This window comes from Mesocricetus auratus, unplaced genomic scaffold (assembly GCF_017639785.1).
Source record: "Mesocricetus auratus isolate SY011 unplaced genomic scaffold, BCM_Maur_2.0 Super-Scaffold_100676, whole genome shotgun sequence".
NCBI classification, from domain to species: Eukaryota; Metazoa; Chordata; class Mammalia; order Rodentia; family Cricetidae; genus Mesocricetus; species Mesocricetus auratus.
Window position 1 is genome coordinate 183,515,538 of NW_024429266.1, and position 17,919 is coordinate 183,533,456.

The 17,919-nt window shown below is 44.4% G+C and overlaps 1 protein-coding gene and 1 non-coding gene across 8 annotated transcripts in view; both read left to right on the forward strand.

Moving 5' to 3' along the window:
- Chd4 (chromodomain helicase DNA binding protein 4) overlaps positions 1-17,919 on the forward strand; it is a 38,407-nt gene that overhangs the window by 19,796 nt on the left and 692 nt on the right. For 3 of the 7 annotated variants that reach the window (XM_040739247.1, XM_040739252.1, XM_040739250.1), the window contains exons 23-39: positions 806-930; positions 1,407-1,644; positions 2,033-2,208; positions 7,871-8,051; positions 8,136-8,222; positions 8,310-8,398; positions 8,505-8,638; positions 8,899-9,043; positions 9,159-9,324; positions 9,579-9,676; positions 9,772-9,919; positions 10,340-10,414; positions 10,671-10,808; positions 11,123-11,231; positions 11,335-11,467; positions 16,499-16,697; positions 17,704-17,867. In XM_040739247.1, coding sequence (XP_040595181.1) covers positions 806-930; positions 1,407-1,644; positions 2,033-2,208; positions 7,871-8,051; positions 8,136-8,222; positions 8,310-8,398; positions 8,505-8,638; positions 8,899-9,043; positions 9,159-9,324; positions 9,579-9,676; positions 9,772-9,919; positions 10,340-10,414; positions 10,671-10,808; positions 11,123-11,231; positions 11,335-11,467; positions 16,499-16,697; positions 17,704-17,867 — 2,405 coding nt within the window. Of the gene's footprint in view, positions 1-805; positions 931-1,406; positions 1,645-2,032; positions 2,209-7,870; positions 8,223-8,309; positions 8,399-8,504; positions 8,639-8,898; positions 9,044-9,158; positions 9,325-9,578; positions 9,677-9,771; positions 9,920-10,339; positions 10,415-10,670; positions 10,809-11,122; positions 11,232-11,334; positions 11,468-16,498; positions 16,698-17,703; positions 17,868-17,919 lie in introns of all 7 variants that reach the window. The other 4 variants (XM_040739248.1, XM_040739251.1, XM_040739249.1 and 1 more) reach the window with 3 other exon arrangements.
- Positions 9,364-9,504, forward strand: LOC121137357. Its single transcript, XR_005874610.1, has one exon.

A 17,919-nucleotide genomic window follows, 5' to 3' on the forward strand; every position in this document is an offset into this window, starting at 1 on the left:
AAAACCCAAACTCAACAAAACAAAGTTAATAATTTGTATAACCATGGTACAGTTGCCAACAGTAGGGAGTTAATTAACATTGAGTCATACTGTGAACTGTAGGTCCTAATTGTCACCAGTTTTTCTTTAATGTTCTTTTTTGGTTTGAGGATCCACTTAGATCCAAGGGTAGATCCTACTCTTTACATGTACTGTTAGATAGGAAGCTGCTGCTTCTTTTTTTTTTTTTTTCCCCCGAGACAGGGTTTCTCTGTGTAGCTTTGGAGGCTGTCCTGGAACTCACTCTGTAAACCAGGCTGGCCTCGGACTCACAGAGATCCACCTGCCTCTGCCTCCTGAGAACTGCGATTAAAGTCGAGTGCCACTACCACCTGGCTAGATAGGAAACTTCCTAACTGATATTTCACTCCCTCATCCCTTCATGGTATTGACACTTTGAATTTTAGGTCACTTATTTCATGTAGTGTCTCTTTCTTGAAAAATACTTGTTTAAGAATGTCACAGGTGTGATGTTTTGTGATATTTGCATTTATCCTTTCTGATGATTATTGGTCACTTGGTTGAGGTGGTGTCTGCTAAAATTCTCCATTGTAAAGTTACTTTTCTCATTGAAATTCATACATGTCTTGAGTCAGATACTTGAGGTTATGTTAATACTTTGTTTATAAACATTGATGCTGATTTCAGTATCCTTCAGGGTACCCTGTTTATGACAATTGTTTGGTATTTTTATAAGTTGTTTCTTACCTTCCTTCTCTACTTATTGGAATTCAGGAGAGAACTGATGGTGTTTTCTGTTTCTTAGCACCGGGTGCTCAACAGTTCTGCTTCTTGCTTTCTACTCGAGCTGGGGGCCTTGGTATCAATCTGGCCACTGCTGACACAGTTATCATTTATGACTCTGACTGGAACCCCCATAATGACATTCAGGTGAGTACAGTAGCAACTTTAGGAGGTTCCAGAGGCTCCCACCCTCCAGGAGAGGGTTCTGTCATTTGAAATATAAGTGTGAAACAACAGACCTTTATTTTGAATGTCATTATAAGCCTGAGAATTAGGGTTAGTTGTAGTCCTTTTAGTCCCTTTTTGGGTAATGTGATAAGAGGTTAGTATCTGGCCTTGTGGTAGTGGTACACTCATAATCCCAACACTCAGGAGGCAGAGACAGTCAGATCTCTGTGAGTTCAAGGCCAGCCTGGTCTATAGAGTGAGTTCTAGTGCAGCCAGGGCTGTTACACAGAGAAACCCTGTTTCGAAGAAGAAAAAAAAAAAAAGAGGTTGGTGTCTGGAGGGAGAGGTGCAAAAGGAGATTTTATGTGAAGACTAGCTTCATCTTCTATCTAGTATCTCTGATTTCTATGAAAGTCAGTAGGACATAAGATTGCTGGTTTGCTTGATAACTCCAGGCCTTTAGTAGAGCCCACCGTATTGGGCAAAATAAGAAGGTGATGATCTACCGGTTTGTGACCCGTGCATCAGTGGAGGAGCGCATCACGCAGGTGGCCAAGAAGAAGATGATGCTGACACACTTAGTGGTACGGCCTGGGCTGGGCTCCAAGACCGGCTCAATGTCCAAACAGGAGCTTGATGATATCCTCAAATTTGGCACTGAGGAACTATTCAAGGATGAAGCCACAGATGGAGGTGAGCTAATCAATCAGGAGCTTATATTTTGGGTGGAGCTTGGCCTCTCAGAGGGGAGGGAAGTACTTTTGATAGCAAGGATCCTGTGGGAACTTGTCTTTTTTCTCTCTCTCCTTTCTCTCTGTATCTCTCTGTCTCTGTCTCTCTGTCTCTGTCTCTCTGTCTCTCTCTCTCTCTGTCTCTCTCTCTCTGTGTTGCTCGAAACAGGGTTTCTCTGTGTAGCTTTGGAGCCTGTACTGGAACTCACTTTGTGTAGACCAGGCTGGCCCGCCACTGCCTCCGAAGTGCTGGGATTAAAGGTGGACACCACCACCACCCAGCTGGGAGCTGCTTTTTCTACTGCAGCAGCTGAATTGACTTTAGGGTTGTGGGCCCTGGTTCTTCATAGGAGGAGACAACAAAGAGGGAGAAGATAGCAGTGTTATCCATTATGATGATAAGGCCATTGAACGACTGCTGGATCGAAACCAGGATGAGACTGAAGACACAGAATTACAGGGAATGAATGAATATTTGAGCTCATTTAAAGTGGCCCAGTATGTGGTACGGGAAGAAGAAATGGGGGTGAGTATGAGTCCAAGGCAACACTGTTCTTGGTGATTGATCTAAGAATTGTAATTGAGGTCACGATGATATTTGAAACAAGAACTTTTTTTGGGGGGGGGGCCTTGAAAAGAAGGAATGTGGGCTGGAGAGATGGCTCAGAGGTTAAGAGCACTGACTGCTCTTCCAGAGGTCCTGAGATCGATTCCCAGCAACCACATGGTGGCTCACAACCATCTGTAGTGAGGTCTGATGCCCTCTTCTGGCCTGAAGGCATATGTGCAGGCAGAACACTGAATACAAAATAAATAAATACATCTTTTTTTAAAAGAAAAGGAAAAGAAAAGAAAAGAAGGAATGTAACATGTTCGGTTTTCATTCTCATCTTTGCCAGGACTGTCAGGAGCTACACGGCCAGACTTCACATAACTATCATATACTGTCTGTCCTGTCTTTTTACATATCTTGTTAATTCTCCATATAACGTTTTTGAATGCTACTTTAGAAAAAGATGAGATACGTACTTTGATAACTAGCTGTTTTCTCAAAGATGAGAGTTCTTTCCTTTTAACCCCTTGGTCTTTTACACTAAGAAGCAAATACAACCAAAAGAGTATGTGGGATTTTTGTGATGTATTTCTTCCCGTAAGTAATTTTAAAAATGGTTGCACTCTTTGCTGGTTCCCTTTGAACCAGTTGACGCAGGGTTAGGTTGGCATGGAGTTTTGATGTCTTTTTTTTTTGGTTTTGTTTTTTGTTTTTCTGAGACAGGGTTTCTCTGTAGCTTTGGAGGCTGTCGTGGAACTAGCTCTTGTAGACCAAGCTGGCCTCGAACTCACAGAGATCCACTTGCCTCTGCCTCCTGAGTGCTGGGATTAAAGGCTTGAGCCACCACTGCCTGACTGATTTTTGGTGTCTTTAATTAACCATGCTTTCTCATCAGAATGATGCTCTTGCTATTTTCTGATAGTATAGCTTTTTTTTCTTCTTTTTCAAACAAAGCTTTGCTATTTAGCATAGCTCTTAAACTTTTGATCCTGCATTAGCATCCCACTTGCTATGATTACAGGCCTGGGTGTTATTTTTGCTGAAGCCTCGACTGGCTTTGAACTCTATGTAACTTAAGCTGACTTTGAATTCCTGATCTTCCTTCGCCTGCTTCCCGGGTGCTGGTATTACAGACACATGCTACCCAACGATGCCTGGCCGCCATATCATGTTTGACTATCTGGCAGAATTTTTATTATTTTGTGTTTTATTTTTGAGACAGGGTCTTGGGTATCCCAGGCTGGCCTTGATCTTACTGTGTAGCTGAGAATAACTTGACTATCTTCCAAGTTTTGTAATAACAGCATGGGCCACAAGGCCTGGTGTATGTGGTACTGGAGATTTCACCCAAAGCTCCTCCAATGCTAGGCAAGCGTTCTGTCCGGCTGATTCCATCCTACCCCTCCCTGTCTAGCAGATCTTGATTAGCAGGATTATTGGGTTTTGTTTTGTTTTAGGGCTAAGATCAGCTCTACTTGATAGGTTAGCTTTTTTTCCCCCTCCCGTTTTTTATGAGACTTTTTCTGTGTAACAGCCCTAGCTCTCCTGGAACTTGATATGTAAACCAGGCTGGAACAGCCTGCCTCCGCCTCCTGAGTGCTGAGATTAAAGGTGTGCGCCACCACTGCCTGGCTTAGGTTAGCTTTTTGAAGGGTACTAAATCAAACATTAATTGGAATTTTTCTTTCCTTCTTGTTTATTATATTTTTTTAACTAATCAAAAAATTATTTTGAACTCACAGAGATCTGCCTGCCTCTGCCTCTTGAATGCTGGAATTAAAGGCTTGTGCCACCACCACCTGGTTTATTATGGCTATTTTTTTTTTTTTTGAGACAGGACTCCCTGTGTAGCCCAGCCCTGGTCTTCCTACCTTAGCCTCCCAAATGTAAGATAACACATGTGAACCACAATATCTGTCTTTCTCTTGTTTTTAAGACAGAGTCCCATATGTCTCAGGCTATTCTGGAACTCACTATGTAGTCAAGGATGACCTTGAGCTTCTGATCCTCCTGCCTCTACCTCCTGAGTGCTGGGATGACAGGCGATGCCAGGTGTACAACTGCCCTGTCCTGTGCATGTGGTGCTGGGGATTGGACATGAGCTTTGGGAACGTGAGAAAGCACTGCAAACTGTGCTTTTGCCAGCTTGTTCTTAAGGGATGTTGCTTCTAGTCAGGGTTTATGTGTAACTGGTGGAGAAATTTTATATAAATATATAAACATATTTTATATGCCTTTATATATAAAATATATAAATTATATGATTCAACCAAAAACTGCCTTTTTTGATAGATCTTATTCCTTACAGTGGCAGAGTGTTCTGTAGAGTAATTGCATGGCATAGCACACGCTAGGAGGCGATCCATGCTAGTGACTGCAAATAAACGTGGTGTTCTCCGATTAGTGTCAGCAATTCTGTTTGTTTTATTTTGAGACAGGGTCCTACTACGTAGCTCTGGCCTGGAACTTACAGAGATCTACCTGCCTCCAAGTGTCAGGGTTAAAGGCCTGCACCACCACCACCGCATATTTATTTCTTTTTAGGTCTTTAGTAAGGAGGTGGGGTTACTGGGAATGGAACCTGGGGCTAAGAAGTTAAGCTGCTACTGAGTTACATTCATACATACTAAAAGAATTTTTGTCTTTTAAAAATTTTATTATATATATTTATTATGCATAGTACTGTGTGTTTTAAAATATTTGGGGGCACAGGGTCTTTTTGTTGAGACAGGATTTTACTGTAGCCCTGGCTGTCCTAGAACTCAGGCTGGCCTCAAACTCATAAAGATCTACCTACCTCTTGTCCCTCCCCCCAGTGCTGTGATTAAAGGTATGCACCATAAATGCCCTCCTAAGACAGGGTCTTAAGGAGCCCAAACTAGGATTTTGGCAGCCAAGGATGACATTGAATTTCTGACCCTTTTGCCTCTGGCTCCCAAGTGCTGGGATTATAGGCGTGTCATCACACCTGGTTATATATGGTGCTGAGAATTGAATCTAAGGATTGATGCGTGCCAGGCAAGCACTTTACCAATCAAGCCATATCCCCAGCCCCTCTATAAATTGTTGCCCAGGCTGGCCTTGAACTTTTGGTTCTCTGGCCTCAGTTTCTGTATTTTCTGTAAAAAAAAAAAAAAAAAAGCTAAGGCTTGTACCATTAGGCATAAGAACTTTATTTTAATGGCCAGGCCACACTATGTAGTGCTCTCTGCCCTGGAATTCAATTCCAGGCTGGCCTCAGGCTCAGTTCTTCTCTTTCAGCTTAAGTGCTGAGATTATAGATGTGTAGTGATTAATTTTGAAAAAGCTGAACCCAATGTGGTGGCACATGCCATTAGTCTTAGCATTCAAGAGTCAGAGGTGGAGCTGGAGAGATGGCTCAGAGGTTAAGAGCACTGGCTTCTCTTCCAGAGGTCCTGAGTTCAGTTCCCAGCAACAACATGGTGACTCATAATCATCTGTAATTAGATATAGTGTCCCCTTCTGGCTCGCAGGAATGTATGCAGATAGAACACTGTATACATAATAAATAAATCAGAGTCAGAGGCAAGGAAATCTCTTGAATTCAAGGCCATCTGGTCTACATAGGGAATTCCCATGCCTCTCGGGCTACAAAGTGAGACCTTAGCTTAAAAACTGAGATTGAGAGGGAACGAGGAGGGCTAAATAAAAAGCTTATTTTGTCTTACACGGTTCAGGAGGGTTAGTGCAAAGTCCTGTTGCTTATGGGTGGCAGGCATATCCTAACGGCATATGTACTGAGGAAACTACTGGAAGGGCAGTAAAGAAGCAAAAGAGAGCAGACTTAATGTCTTGCTGTCGCCTTCAAGTACGTGTCCAGTGATCTGATTTCTTCCCATTAGGTCTCTACTCCATGGAGGTTCCACGTGTGTGTGTGTGCGTGTGTGTCTGTCTGTCTGACCAAGGTGACCATGAATTTTACAGTGATCCTCCAGTGTTATCTTTCTAAATGCTTCAATTACAGGGGTGAACCACCATTCTTGGGGGTGGTGGTGTCTCTTTCTGTTAGGGGGGTGCTTGGAGAGATGGCTCAGCAGTTAAGAGCACTGGCTGTTCAGAGTTTGATTCCTTACCCACGTGAGCTTACAAACATCTGTAGCTCCAGTTCCAGAGGCTCTGATGCTGTCTTCTAGTCTCCTTGGGTTCCACTCACATGCAGGCCAAACATGTACATAAAACTAAAAATACTAAAATAAAAAGTTTAAAGGGAGTTATGATTTTTGGGTATTTCAGTTTCGTATTCTTAGATTTTATTTCTTTTAATAGGGATGACTAGCCTATTCTGTAATTTAGTTGTGTAGGCATTTAGGTTGAGTGTGTGTGTTCGGCTATGTGGAGGACAGAAGACAAGTTGCAGGAAGTTGGTTCTCTCCTTCTATATGGGTCGCTGGACCAGCTCTGACATTTAGATTATTTGCACATAGATTGTAAAAGATGGCTTTACTCAGCTGGGTGTAGGTGGCGCATGCCTTAAATCCCACCACTGGGGAGGCAGAGGCAGGTGGATCTCTGAGTTCCAGGACAGCCTCCAAAGCTACAGAGAAACCCTGTCTCCAAAAAAAAAAACAAAAACCAAAAACAAAAAGCGGTGTGTGTGTGTGTGTGTGTGTGTGTGTGTGTGTGTGTGTGTGTGTGTGTGTGTGTGTGTGTGACTTTACTCTTGGATTTTGAGGTTTTTTTTTTTTTGAGATGTGGTCTCACATATTCCAAGCTTACCTTGAATTCACTGTGTGGTTGAAGTTGATCTTGAACTTGTCATTCTCCTGGCTCTACTTCTCAAGGGCTAGCATTATAGGCACATGGTTATGCATTGCTAAGCAAGTACTCCACCAACTGAACTACATTTGCAGCCCAAGATTTGTATCTAATCAGTATTTCTGAAGTGTCCAAGGGGGAAAGAATCTGTAACTTGGGTAAGAAAACTTGTAGAGCCAAGCTGGGTAGTGGTGACTCAAACATTTAAATCTCCAGCACTCAGGCAGATGTAGATACATGACTTCATGAGTTCAAGGCCAGCCAGGACTACATAGAGAAACCCTGCTCAAAAAACAAACAAGAACAAAAAAAAAAAAAAAAAAACCTGGAGAACTACTGATACTTGAGTGTGTTTCTGTATGTATGTATGCATGTGGGGAAGGGTGTGTGTGTGTGTGTGTGTGTGTAATTTTGTTTTTTTAATTTCTCAATACTTGATAATTTTTTCTGAGGTTCATTAAGGCCAGTGTTTTCTGGCCTGTTTATGTCTTGAAGCTCTCTTGCAGTGTTTGGGAAGCCCTCCATTCTGCCGTCTAAAGTGCTAACCTTGCTGTCTCTGTTCTCCTGCTTCTGGCTGTTGCCAGTAGGAAGGTGCACAGTGTCTCATTTTGTCTCATCATAATACTTTTCCTTCTCACATTTTTCTTTAATCAGGCTGACTGCCAATCTACACCTAACCTTTGAAGAGCCATGTCTTGTCTGTTAAATTTCTTCCAAGTTTTTAGGTCCAAGCAGACACACAGAGTTTACAACAAATGCAGCCGTGCAAGGAGCTAGCAGAATGGGAACTGTGAGGACCAGGGGTAGCTGGTGGTGCTGACTTCAGCACCCCTGAGTCCTGGCCCTCCCTCTGTCCCAGGAGGAAGAGGAGGTAGAACGGGAAATCATAAAACAGGAAGAAAGTGTGGATCCTGACTACTGGGAGAAATTGCTGCGGCACCATTATGAGCAGCAGCAAGAAGATTTAGCCCGAAATCTGGGCAAAGGAAAAAGAATCCGTAAACAGGTCAACTACAATGATGGCTCCCAGGAGGACCGAGGTGTGTGTGGCCGGCCCCGCCCCCCACCCACGGGCCGTTCCACTAGAGCAGTGGGCCCCGCTCATCTGCCCTCTCTCCCTCCAGATTGGCAGGACGACCAGTCCGACAACCAGTCCGATTACTCAGTGGCCTCAGAGGAAGGTGATGAAGACTTCGATGAACGATCAGAAGGTGAGAGTGGTGCTGTCTTACGGTTCTGTAGCTATTACATTGTTTACTGTCCTGTCAGCGTCACTCATCCGTCATTTCTTCTTACAGCTCCCCGCAGGCCCAGCCGTAAGGGCCTGCGGAACGATAAAGATAAGCCATTACCTCCTCTGCTGGCCCGTGTGGGTGGAAATATTGAAGTAAGTACCATGTGATCCTATAGTGAGGTGAAGGGGGTGAGAGGGTGCAGTGGGTCTTCAGTGGGAAGACACTTGCTTCCTCTTACGGTGGTTCTTTTTTCCTTAGGTACTTGGTTTTAATGCTCGTCAGAGAAAAGCATTTCTTAATGCAATTATGCGATATGGCATGCCACCTCAGGATGCTTTCACCACTCAGTGGCTTGTGAGAGATCTTCGAGGCAAGTCAGAGAAAGAATTTAAGTAAGTTGAAGGCTAGGCATGCCAGTTGGTCCCAGGGCCTAGTCTGTGTTGTGCAGGAAAGGGTCTTGCTAACTGCAGTTGGCAGGTGAGCAGTTGTTCATAAGCTGTGCTCATGGCTTCTCTGAGGAGACCTTGGATTGTAGTGTTGATCTGGAGATCAGCATTCTGGGCCTTGTAGGCCTTACCTTGAGGCGGGGCATGCTTATGGCCAGCGACCGTGTCTGATGGGCTCTGTTTAACTATGTCCTCTTTTCCTACAGGGCTTACGTGTCACTCTTCATGCGGCATTTATGTGAGCCTGGGGCGGATGGGGCAGAAACTTTTGCTGATGGCGTCCCTCGTGAAGGCCTGTCTCGGCAGCATGTTCTTACTAGGATTGGTGTCATGTCCTTGATTCGTAAGAAGGTGAGCCCTAGGCCTGTTTTTACTTGTAAAGATTGTAGAGAAATCGGGGGCCAGTAGGAAGGTAACCTACAGCTGGAAATGAATCTTCTTTAACTTGCCATCCTTTGCTATATAGGTTCAGGAGTTTGAACATGTGAATGGGCGCTGGAGCATGCCCGAACTGGCTGAGGTAGAGGAAAACAAGAAAATGTCTCAGCCAGGGTCACCCTCTCCAAAGACTCCTACACCTTCCACACCAGGGGACACACAACCCAATACTCCCGCACCTGTACCACCCGCTGGTGAGTCTGCCTGTTATGTCATTTCTGTCCTTTTTAAAAATGTTTTGTCCTGTGCCTTTTACTGCTCCCCTGTGCTGAGTCTCAGCAGGGTAGTCTGGCAGGACACACAGTAATTTCCCTCTCAGTTTAGGAGGGCTGTCCTAAGTATAGGGCCAGCTCTTAAAGGCACGAGAGGACAGTTTAAAAGAGAAATAGCATGACCTCTCTGATTGATCTAGGGTCTTCCTAACTGATTGTCTTCTATTGGTCTGCAGAGGATGGGATAAAAATAGAGGAAAATAGCCTTAAAGAAGAAGAGAGCGCAGAAGGAGAAAAGGAGGTGAAATCTACAGTCCCTGAGGTGACTGTGGAGGTAAGAGATAGGGTGACTGGATGCTATGCTAACATCAGATGTTTCTTGAGATTCAGGGCCATTTGCCTCACCTACTGTTTTCTGTTCCTTTGAAGTGTGCACAGCCCCCTGCCCCTGCCCCTGCCCCTGCCCCTGCCCCTGAGGATGAAAAGGCTCCTGCCGAACCTCCTGAGGGAGAGGAGAAAGTGGAAAAGGCAGAGGTGAAGGAGAGAACAGAGGAGCCTATGGAGATGGAGCCTAAAGGTGTGCGTGTGTGTATTTGTATTTTCTTTTTTTTTTTTTTTTTTTTTCCCCGAGACAGGGTTTCTCTGTGGCTTTGGAGGCTGTCCTGGAACTCGCTCTGTAGACCAGGCTGGCCTCGAACTCACAGAGATCTGCCTGCCTCTGCCTCCTGAGTGCTGGGATTAAAGGCGTGCACCACCAACGCCCGGCATGTATTTGTATTTTCAAGCACTGCAGGTTGTTGTGTTCTTGACTTTTGGGCTTTTGGAGTATCAGGAAGAAGTGATACACCTGGGACCCTTGCTTCTAAACTATCCCCAGCCTCTGACTTCTTTGAAACTACTCATAATAGTGTAGATGTGTAATGCTGTTGGAGTTGTGTGGGGGGTCAAAGTGTAGTTGTCTTTCTTTAGGGTGTTCTCAGTGCCTCCTTCTTTCTAGGCTCTTCTTCTGAGGCGGAGAAAGTGGAGGAGAAGTCTGCAATAGACCTGACCCCTATCGTGGTGGAAGACAAAGGTTGGTGTGTAGAGAAGCTGACTGTTGTGTGGACTGAGTTTGTATTAAAACCAGAAGCAAGCACATAGTCCACCTATTACTGTAGACATTTTGTTCCAAGGTAAATGACTGAGTTGTCAGAGAGCTAGCTTGTGGTGACACCCTTTTCTGGGTCTGAGAGACCTGAGTGTGGAGATAGAGGGAGACAGATAGATAAAGCATCCAGTGCCTGGGCAGGGGCTATTGTCCTGACGTCTTCCTTTGTCATATCCTGTAGAAGAGAAGAAAGAGGAAGAAGAGAAAAAGGAGGTGATGCTTCAGAATGGAGAAACCCCCAAGGATCTTAGTGATGAGAAGCAGAAGAAAAACGTCAAGCAGCGCTTCATGTTCAACATCGCAGACGGGGGCTTTACGGGTATGGGAATGGGAGCCAGTGTTCAGTGCGTAGAGGGACAGTTGATCATTGCCCCTCTGAGTTCTGTGTCAAGGAGCTAGAACTGGATCACACTGAGATGGATAGGGGACGGGGATAAGAATAACTACTTTTTTGTTTTTGTCTTAGGGTTTTTTGAGACAGGGTTTCACTGTGTAGTCCTGGCTGTCTGGGACTCAGTATGTAGAATATGGTGTGCTACACTTTGCCTGCATACTTAAGTGGGTTTGTTTGTTTTAATTCTCAAGGTGTTTGCCTTCTTTTCCACTCTAACCTTCCTCTCAATTCCTTCTCAGAGTTGCACTCCCTTTGGCAGAATGAGGAGCGGGCAGCCACAGTCACTAAGAAGACTTATGAGATTTGGCACCGCCGGCATGACTACTGGCTGTTGGCTGGCATTATAAAGTATCCTTGCGTGAGTCAAGATGGGGATGCTAGGTGCAGGGATGAGAAGGTTTTAGCTTGAGGCTACTGTTTCCTTTGTTTTTCCTGAGCCCTTTCCCAACAGCCATGGCTATGCCCGATGGCAGGACATCCAGAATGACCCACGGTATGCCATCCTCAATGAGCCTTTCAAGGGTGAAATGAATCGTGGCAACTTTCTAGAGATTAAGAATAAATTTCTGGCTCGAAGATTCAAGGTGAGCAGAATGGGACAAATGTGACCTGAAGGTCTCTGCTGAAGAGTCTGTAAGGAGGATCTGTTCATTCAGCACCCCAACATACGTATTTTATGTGCATGCATGTTTTGTCTGCTCGTATGTTTCTGCACTGTGTCTGTGCCTGATGTCTACAGAGGTCAGAAGAGAGCATCAGAGCCTCTGGGATTGAACTTACATTAAGGTTGTACGCAGCCCTGTGCATGCTGGTTACTGCATCTAGGTTTTCTGCAGGAGCAATTAGTACTTTTAACACAGCCATCTTCCTAGCCTTATAGTTTGTGGTTTTGTATTTATTTATGACTTTGCTTCCAAGTAACTAGATGCAGGGATCAAGATATATAGACTTAGAGGCTAAGTGGGGCAGGCAGATCTCTATGAGTTTGATGCCAACCTATTCTGCATAGCCAGCTTTGTCCAGGCCAACCAAGACCTTGTCTCAAACAAAAAACAGCAAAAGAGACATATACATACAGAGTTGAATTTATTGAACTGTATAAGAGTTGTAGCTATATCTTATGAGTGACACAGACTAGTTCAGTGGGTTTGATGGGGAACTGTGTAGGTTGGGGTGTCCTGATTGAACTGTATCCCTGAGGAGGTAGGGCTGTGAGTGGGCTAGGATCCCTTTTTTCTGGGTCACAGAATTTGTATGGATAAAGGGAAAAAGGCTGGGTGCAAAAAGAAGATACAGAGTGAATCCTATTTTCAGTATTACACTAAGACAACCCCATTCAAGTATGCAGCAGATATGTATTGGGTATATCTTGTATGTAGACCAAATAGGATACCATGGAAATAGGATGCAGTTCTCCTCAACTGAGTGTATTTGAGGGAAAAGAAAATGTGTATTAATAATGTATACCTATAGGTGTTATATACTAAAGAGTGTGTTGCACCAGGGACCTAAGAACAAATAAGTGGGGTGTTTGTTTTCCAGCATTAGTTTCACATAGATGACAGTGTGTGTTAGGGGAGGAGGCTACTGAATGCCCTAAGTTGTACAGGGTATTTGGGGAGAGGTAGCTCATGAATGACCTTAAACATATTGGTAGATGCAATCGAGATTATTATTGGGTAGGATCAGAGGGACCTATAGTGGTGGGAGGTAGGTTGGGATGAGGTTAAGAGCTCAGAGTAGGTCTTTGTACCAGAGACAAGAGTATGGATTTTATTCCTCTGGTTCATAGGCAGCCATTGAAGGTTTTTGAATAGGACCAAGGGAAATGAAAACATTAATAAGACTGTAATTATCATATAGTTGTGAGATATTAAGAGCCTGACCTGTGATGCTGGTTGTAGACATGTGAAGGTTAAAGATAAGAAAACCACATCAAAGGATTTCTGGACTTCATGATTTACTGTGGGGTTAGCAAAACTTTTCTGTTAAAGGGCCAGAGAGAGCTGAACAGTGGTGGTATACACCTTTAATTCCAGCACTCAGGCAGAGGCAGGCGGATCGCTGGTCTACAAAGTGAGTTCCAGGACAGTTACATAAGAGAAATCCTGCCCAAAACCAGAACAAAAGGGGGTTGGCAGAGAAAAAGTGAGTAACACTTAGTGGGCCTTATGGATGGCCTCTGTAGATCCACAGCTCTTGTCATTGAAAGCAGTGGGAATAAGAGCCACATAAATTAGTTCCAATAAAATTTCTACTTGTGGATGATCCAATGGCAGTTTTATGTAATTTTCAAAAAGCAGCATGTATTAATTTTTTTTACTTTCCTCAGCCATTTATCTATAACATAAAACTTCATTCTTTTTTGTTTTTTTTTGAGGCAGGGTTTCTCTGTATTGTTTTGGAGGCTGTCCTGGAACTTACTCTGTAGACCAGGCCGGTCTCGAACTCACAGGGATCCGCCTGCCTCAGCCTCCTGAGTGCTGGGATTAAAGGCGTGCACCACCACTGCCTGACTAAAACTTCATTCTTAACTCTTGAGCTATACCAAAACTTGCCATGAACAAGATTTGGTCCCTGGACCAGATTTCACCAACTTTTGAGTGCTGAGCTTGATGTACATGGTAAGATCCAAAAGTAATTGACTGAGCTTGAGTCAGTGGGAAAGATGCTCATGTCAGAGCAGAGAGAAGCTTGTTTACTTTTTTTGTTTTGTTTTGTTTTTTTGGTTTTTCAAGACAGGGTTTCTCTGTGGCTTTGGAGGCTGTTTACTTTTGAGAAGATGTTTAGTTTGAGGAAAGTTGCTTGGCATTTCTCACAAATGAGTATCCCTTCAACTTAGCTTCCTTACCACTGCCCACCAATGGGATCCCAACCCTCAATGTGTGCGAGGCACATTGAGGGGCATCAGTTACTGGCATAGCCATGCTGCCTGGTACTGCAGACATCACTTGAGAGCAAAAAAGAAAGAAAGTTAGATGTGATGACACATGCCTGCCACCTAGCACTTAGGGATTTGAGACTTAGGGCAAACTAAGATACCTCCAGCAACACATGCCTGTTAGTTTAGTATTTGGATGGAGGGAGGGAGGAGGATCAGGAGTTCAATGTTATCCTTTATTAAATAGTTTGAGGCTAGCCAGGGCCACAGTTGGATCTGTCTTAACTATTCCTAAAAGCCAAGGCTAAACCTTTGGGATGCTTATGACCTGGGGGTGGGGGACTGAGCTGGTGAGGGAGACACAGTTAAGTGCCTATTTGGGCATAAATTAGTACATATTGACTGACACAAAATATGAAAATAGGCCTATTCTCATAACATCCTTTGTTCATAGAGGGACTATGTAAGAGCCAGTGGGAACTGCATGTTGGTAGTTCATGCCTATAATTCTAGTGCTTAGGAGTCTAAAGCAGGAGGATCCCTGCCTGAAAAACAAATAAAGCAACAAAAACCAATCCTGCTTGACAGCAACAACAACAAAACAGTAAGTAAGATTGAATATGTATGTAGCTTAGTTACACAACACTTTCTTGGGCCATAAGTTTGATCTTCACTACTGGGGAAAATAACCTTCAAACAGCCTTGCGTTGGTGGCGCATGCCTTAAATCCCAGCACTCGGGAGGCAGAGGCAGGTGGATCTCTGTGAGATTGAGGCCAGCCTGGTCTACAGAGCAAGTTCCAGGACAGCCTCCAAAACAATACAGAGAAACCCTGTCTTGAAAAAACAAACAAACAAAACAAAAGAATAACCTTCAAACAATGGATACTTTTTGTAACTTAATAACTAACATTCTCAGGCAGAGGCAGATGGAATTCTGTGAGTTTGAGGTAAGCATGGTCTATATAGTAAATTCTAGACCAGCCAGCTTAATTATTGCCTGCTGTATTATGATTTCATTCATGGCCAGCCTTGGGTTTATGAGACTTTGCTGTCTGTCTGTCTATTATTTGTGAAATCCAGATAACCTGATTGATACAGTTACTATCTACATAGGATAGATTACTGTATTTGCTGCAGCTGCCAGCAATGAAACAGGAACCACAAAACTCAACAAAACCCTTGTGGAGTTTATTAGGGAAAGGAAGCAAAGGGAGGAGGGGCAGGTGCTGACCAACCCGGACAGACATGGAAGGGGAAAGAAGGGGCAAGCAGGTGGGAGGCACTGACTTAAAAGGGAGGCCAGAACTTTGTAGGTTGAATATCGTGATACTTCCCGAAGACTGGCAGAAAATAATGAAGACTTACAGAAACGGCAGTATGAATTGGAAAAAGACACTGTGTCTGTGTTAAGCTACTTGAAGAAGCAGGATCAGGAAAAAGATAGTGTGTTAGGACAACTGTGACACACAGTAAAGCCATTTTTCCTTTAGTCTCAGCACTTGGGGGAGGATCATGGCTTGTTTGAGGCCAGCCTGATACACAGGTGAGTTCCAGGGCCACCCAGAGCTACAGAATGAGACCCTGCCTCAAAGCAAAGCTATTTTTGGTAGGTGTGGTAGTGCATGGTGGCTCTTGCCTGCAGTCCCTGTTGTTCCCAGGCATTTACTTACTTGTAATCTATTTGTGTGTCCCCTGCAAGTGTGTTTGGGAGCTCTCTCACACTATCCTCTTACTGCTTTGAGGCAGGGTCTCTACCTAAACTTGTGTCCTGCAAGTTCCAGTGATCTTCCCTGTCTCCCCTGCCCCCGCCCCCCCCCCAGAGCTGGCATTCTTGTTACCATAGGGCTGAGGTCTGAACTCCACTCCTTTTCATTGTCTAGCAAGCACTCTTCAGTGCTGCCTATGCATCTGTCTAGCCCCAAAGTTACAATTTCAAGATCAGTCTGTGGTGCACATTCCTATACCCTAGCACTCAGGGAGGTAGAGGTCAGGGGATCAGGAGTTCAAAGTCAACCTAGATGAGAGAGTGAGTTTAAGGCTAGCCTGGTCTACCTGAAACCCTGTCAAAGAACAAACTTTATTTTTTGAGACAGGGTTTCCCTTTGTAGTCCTCTCTTGTCTTGGAATTAGCTCTGCAGACCAGGCTCATCTCAAACTTCAGAGATCCATCTGCCTCTGTTTCCTTGGGGGAGGAGTCATTTTAAAACAGGGTCTCACTATTGTAGCTCTGGCTTGTCCTGGAACTTTCTCCATTGGTCTAACTGGCCCCGAAACTCACAGAGACCTGCCTGCTGGGATCAAAAGTGCTGGGATCAAAGGCGTGCGCCTCACAGAATAAAGAGATTAAATGAAATTTGTTGTCGCATGGTTTTGAAGAGCAAAGGAAGTGCCTGGTGTACAACTTAGACATACATGTTCATGAACATGACTGGATTATGTAAAAGATGATGTGTATGTAGGAAGAACATTATCAAAATGTTAACATCTCTAGCAAGGGAAGGTGAGGGGATTACCTGTGGTTTTACTTATTTTATTTTTCTAAGTTGAGGTTTACGAATTCTCTCTGAGGATCTAAAGTGTAGAGAATTGTAAGTGTGGACCTCCAAATGGGAAGGAGATGGTGAACCATGTTGGGGGGGGTATAGTGTGGAGGAGCCGAAAGTTCATTATAGACATTTCTTGACTGGAAGTGGCGATTAGTCCAACCCCTTCTCTTATTTTTCTCTGTGCAGCTCTTGGAACAAGCTCTGGTGATCGAGGAGCAGCTTCGAAGGGCGGCTTACCTGAACATGTCAGAGGACCCCTCTCACCCGTCCATGGCCCTTAACACTCGTTTTGCTGAGGTGGAATGTTTGGCAGAAAGTCACCAGCACCTGTCCAAGGAGTCGATGGCAGGAAATAAGCCAGCCAATGCAGTCTTACACAAAGGTCGCCAGTGGCTCCCCTGCCTCCTGCTCCTTCAGCCACCCTCTCCACTCTCTCCTCCCCAACATCCATAGCTTCTTGCTGAGGACGGCCCTTTTCTCTTTGAACTCTTAGTATATCAGGTTCTTGAATAATAGTGTCATCTGGCATATTTTAGGGGTGACTTCAGGTGATTTTAGATCCCTTCGAGCTCAACATTGTATTTCTTTCTAATTAAAGTTAAACATTATGAGGGGTGGAGGTTAGATGAGGAAAAGGTGGGTGTCGTAAAGGCAGTGAAATAGAAAGGCATGCTTGCAAAAGAGGAGATCTTAGATATTACGTTTCTCAAGTGGGAAAGCACACGTACTTGGTTTGATCCCTTATTGTGAGAATAAAAACTGTAAGAAACAAAGCCCTGTGTTAACAGTCACCTGTGATCCCTCCCAGTACAGGGAGACAGAGGCAGGAGGATCAGGAAGTCATCTTCATGCTTGGCTATAGTGTTTGAAGCCATTCTTTAAAAAAAAAAATGGAGACAATAGAAGGGATATTGAGCTAAAGGGGTTTGGTGGCTTTAAATCAGAATCAGCCAACTGTGATGACTTATGCCTGGATTCCCAGGTACTTAGGAGACAAAGCAGGAATGTTACATGAGCTCAAGTTCCAGTCCTGTCCTGGGCAACATGTGAAACAAAAGCCAATTGGGCTGGGCAGTAGTGACGAACCCCTTTAATTCCAGCCCTTGGGAGGCAGAGGTAGGCCGATATCTCTGGATATCTCTGGGAGTACTTGACCAGCCTGGTCCACAAGAGCTAGTTCCAGTTTGAAACCCTGGCTCGAAAAAAAAAAAAAAAAAAAAAGCCAATTGGAACTAGAATGTGAGGAATAGACTGCTCAGCCAGGCCAGGTTAAGTGAAGAGTCAAGAGGCCATATCCTGGTATGCTGGTGGGGCAGGCAGCCGGTCTTCTCAATTGGAACTGTGCCCTTGACTACCACAGCTCACGACCTTTTTTTTTTTCACCTCTGCAGTCCTGAAACAGCTGGAAGAACTGTTGAGTGACATGAAAGCCGATGTGACTCGACTCCCAGCTACCATTGCTCGAATCCCCCCAGTTGCTGTGAGGTTACAGATGTCAGAGCGGAACATTCTCAGCCGCCTGGCAAACAGGGCACCAGAACCTCCCCCACAGCAGGTAGGACCAATATTTAGTCGCAGCTTTTCCCACAAAGCCATGGAATTTGTAC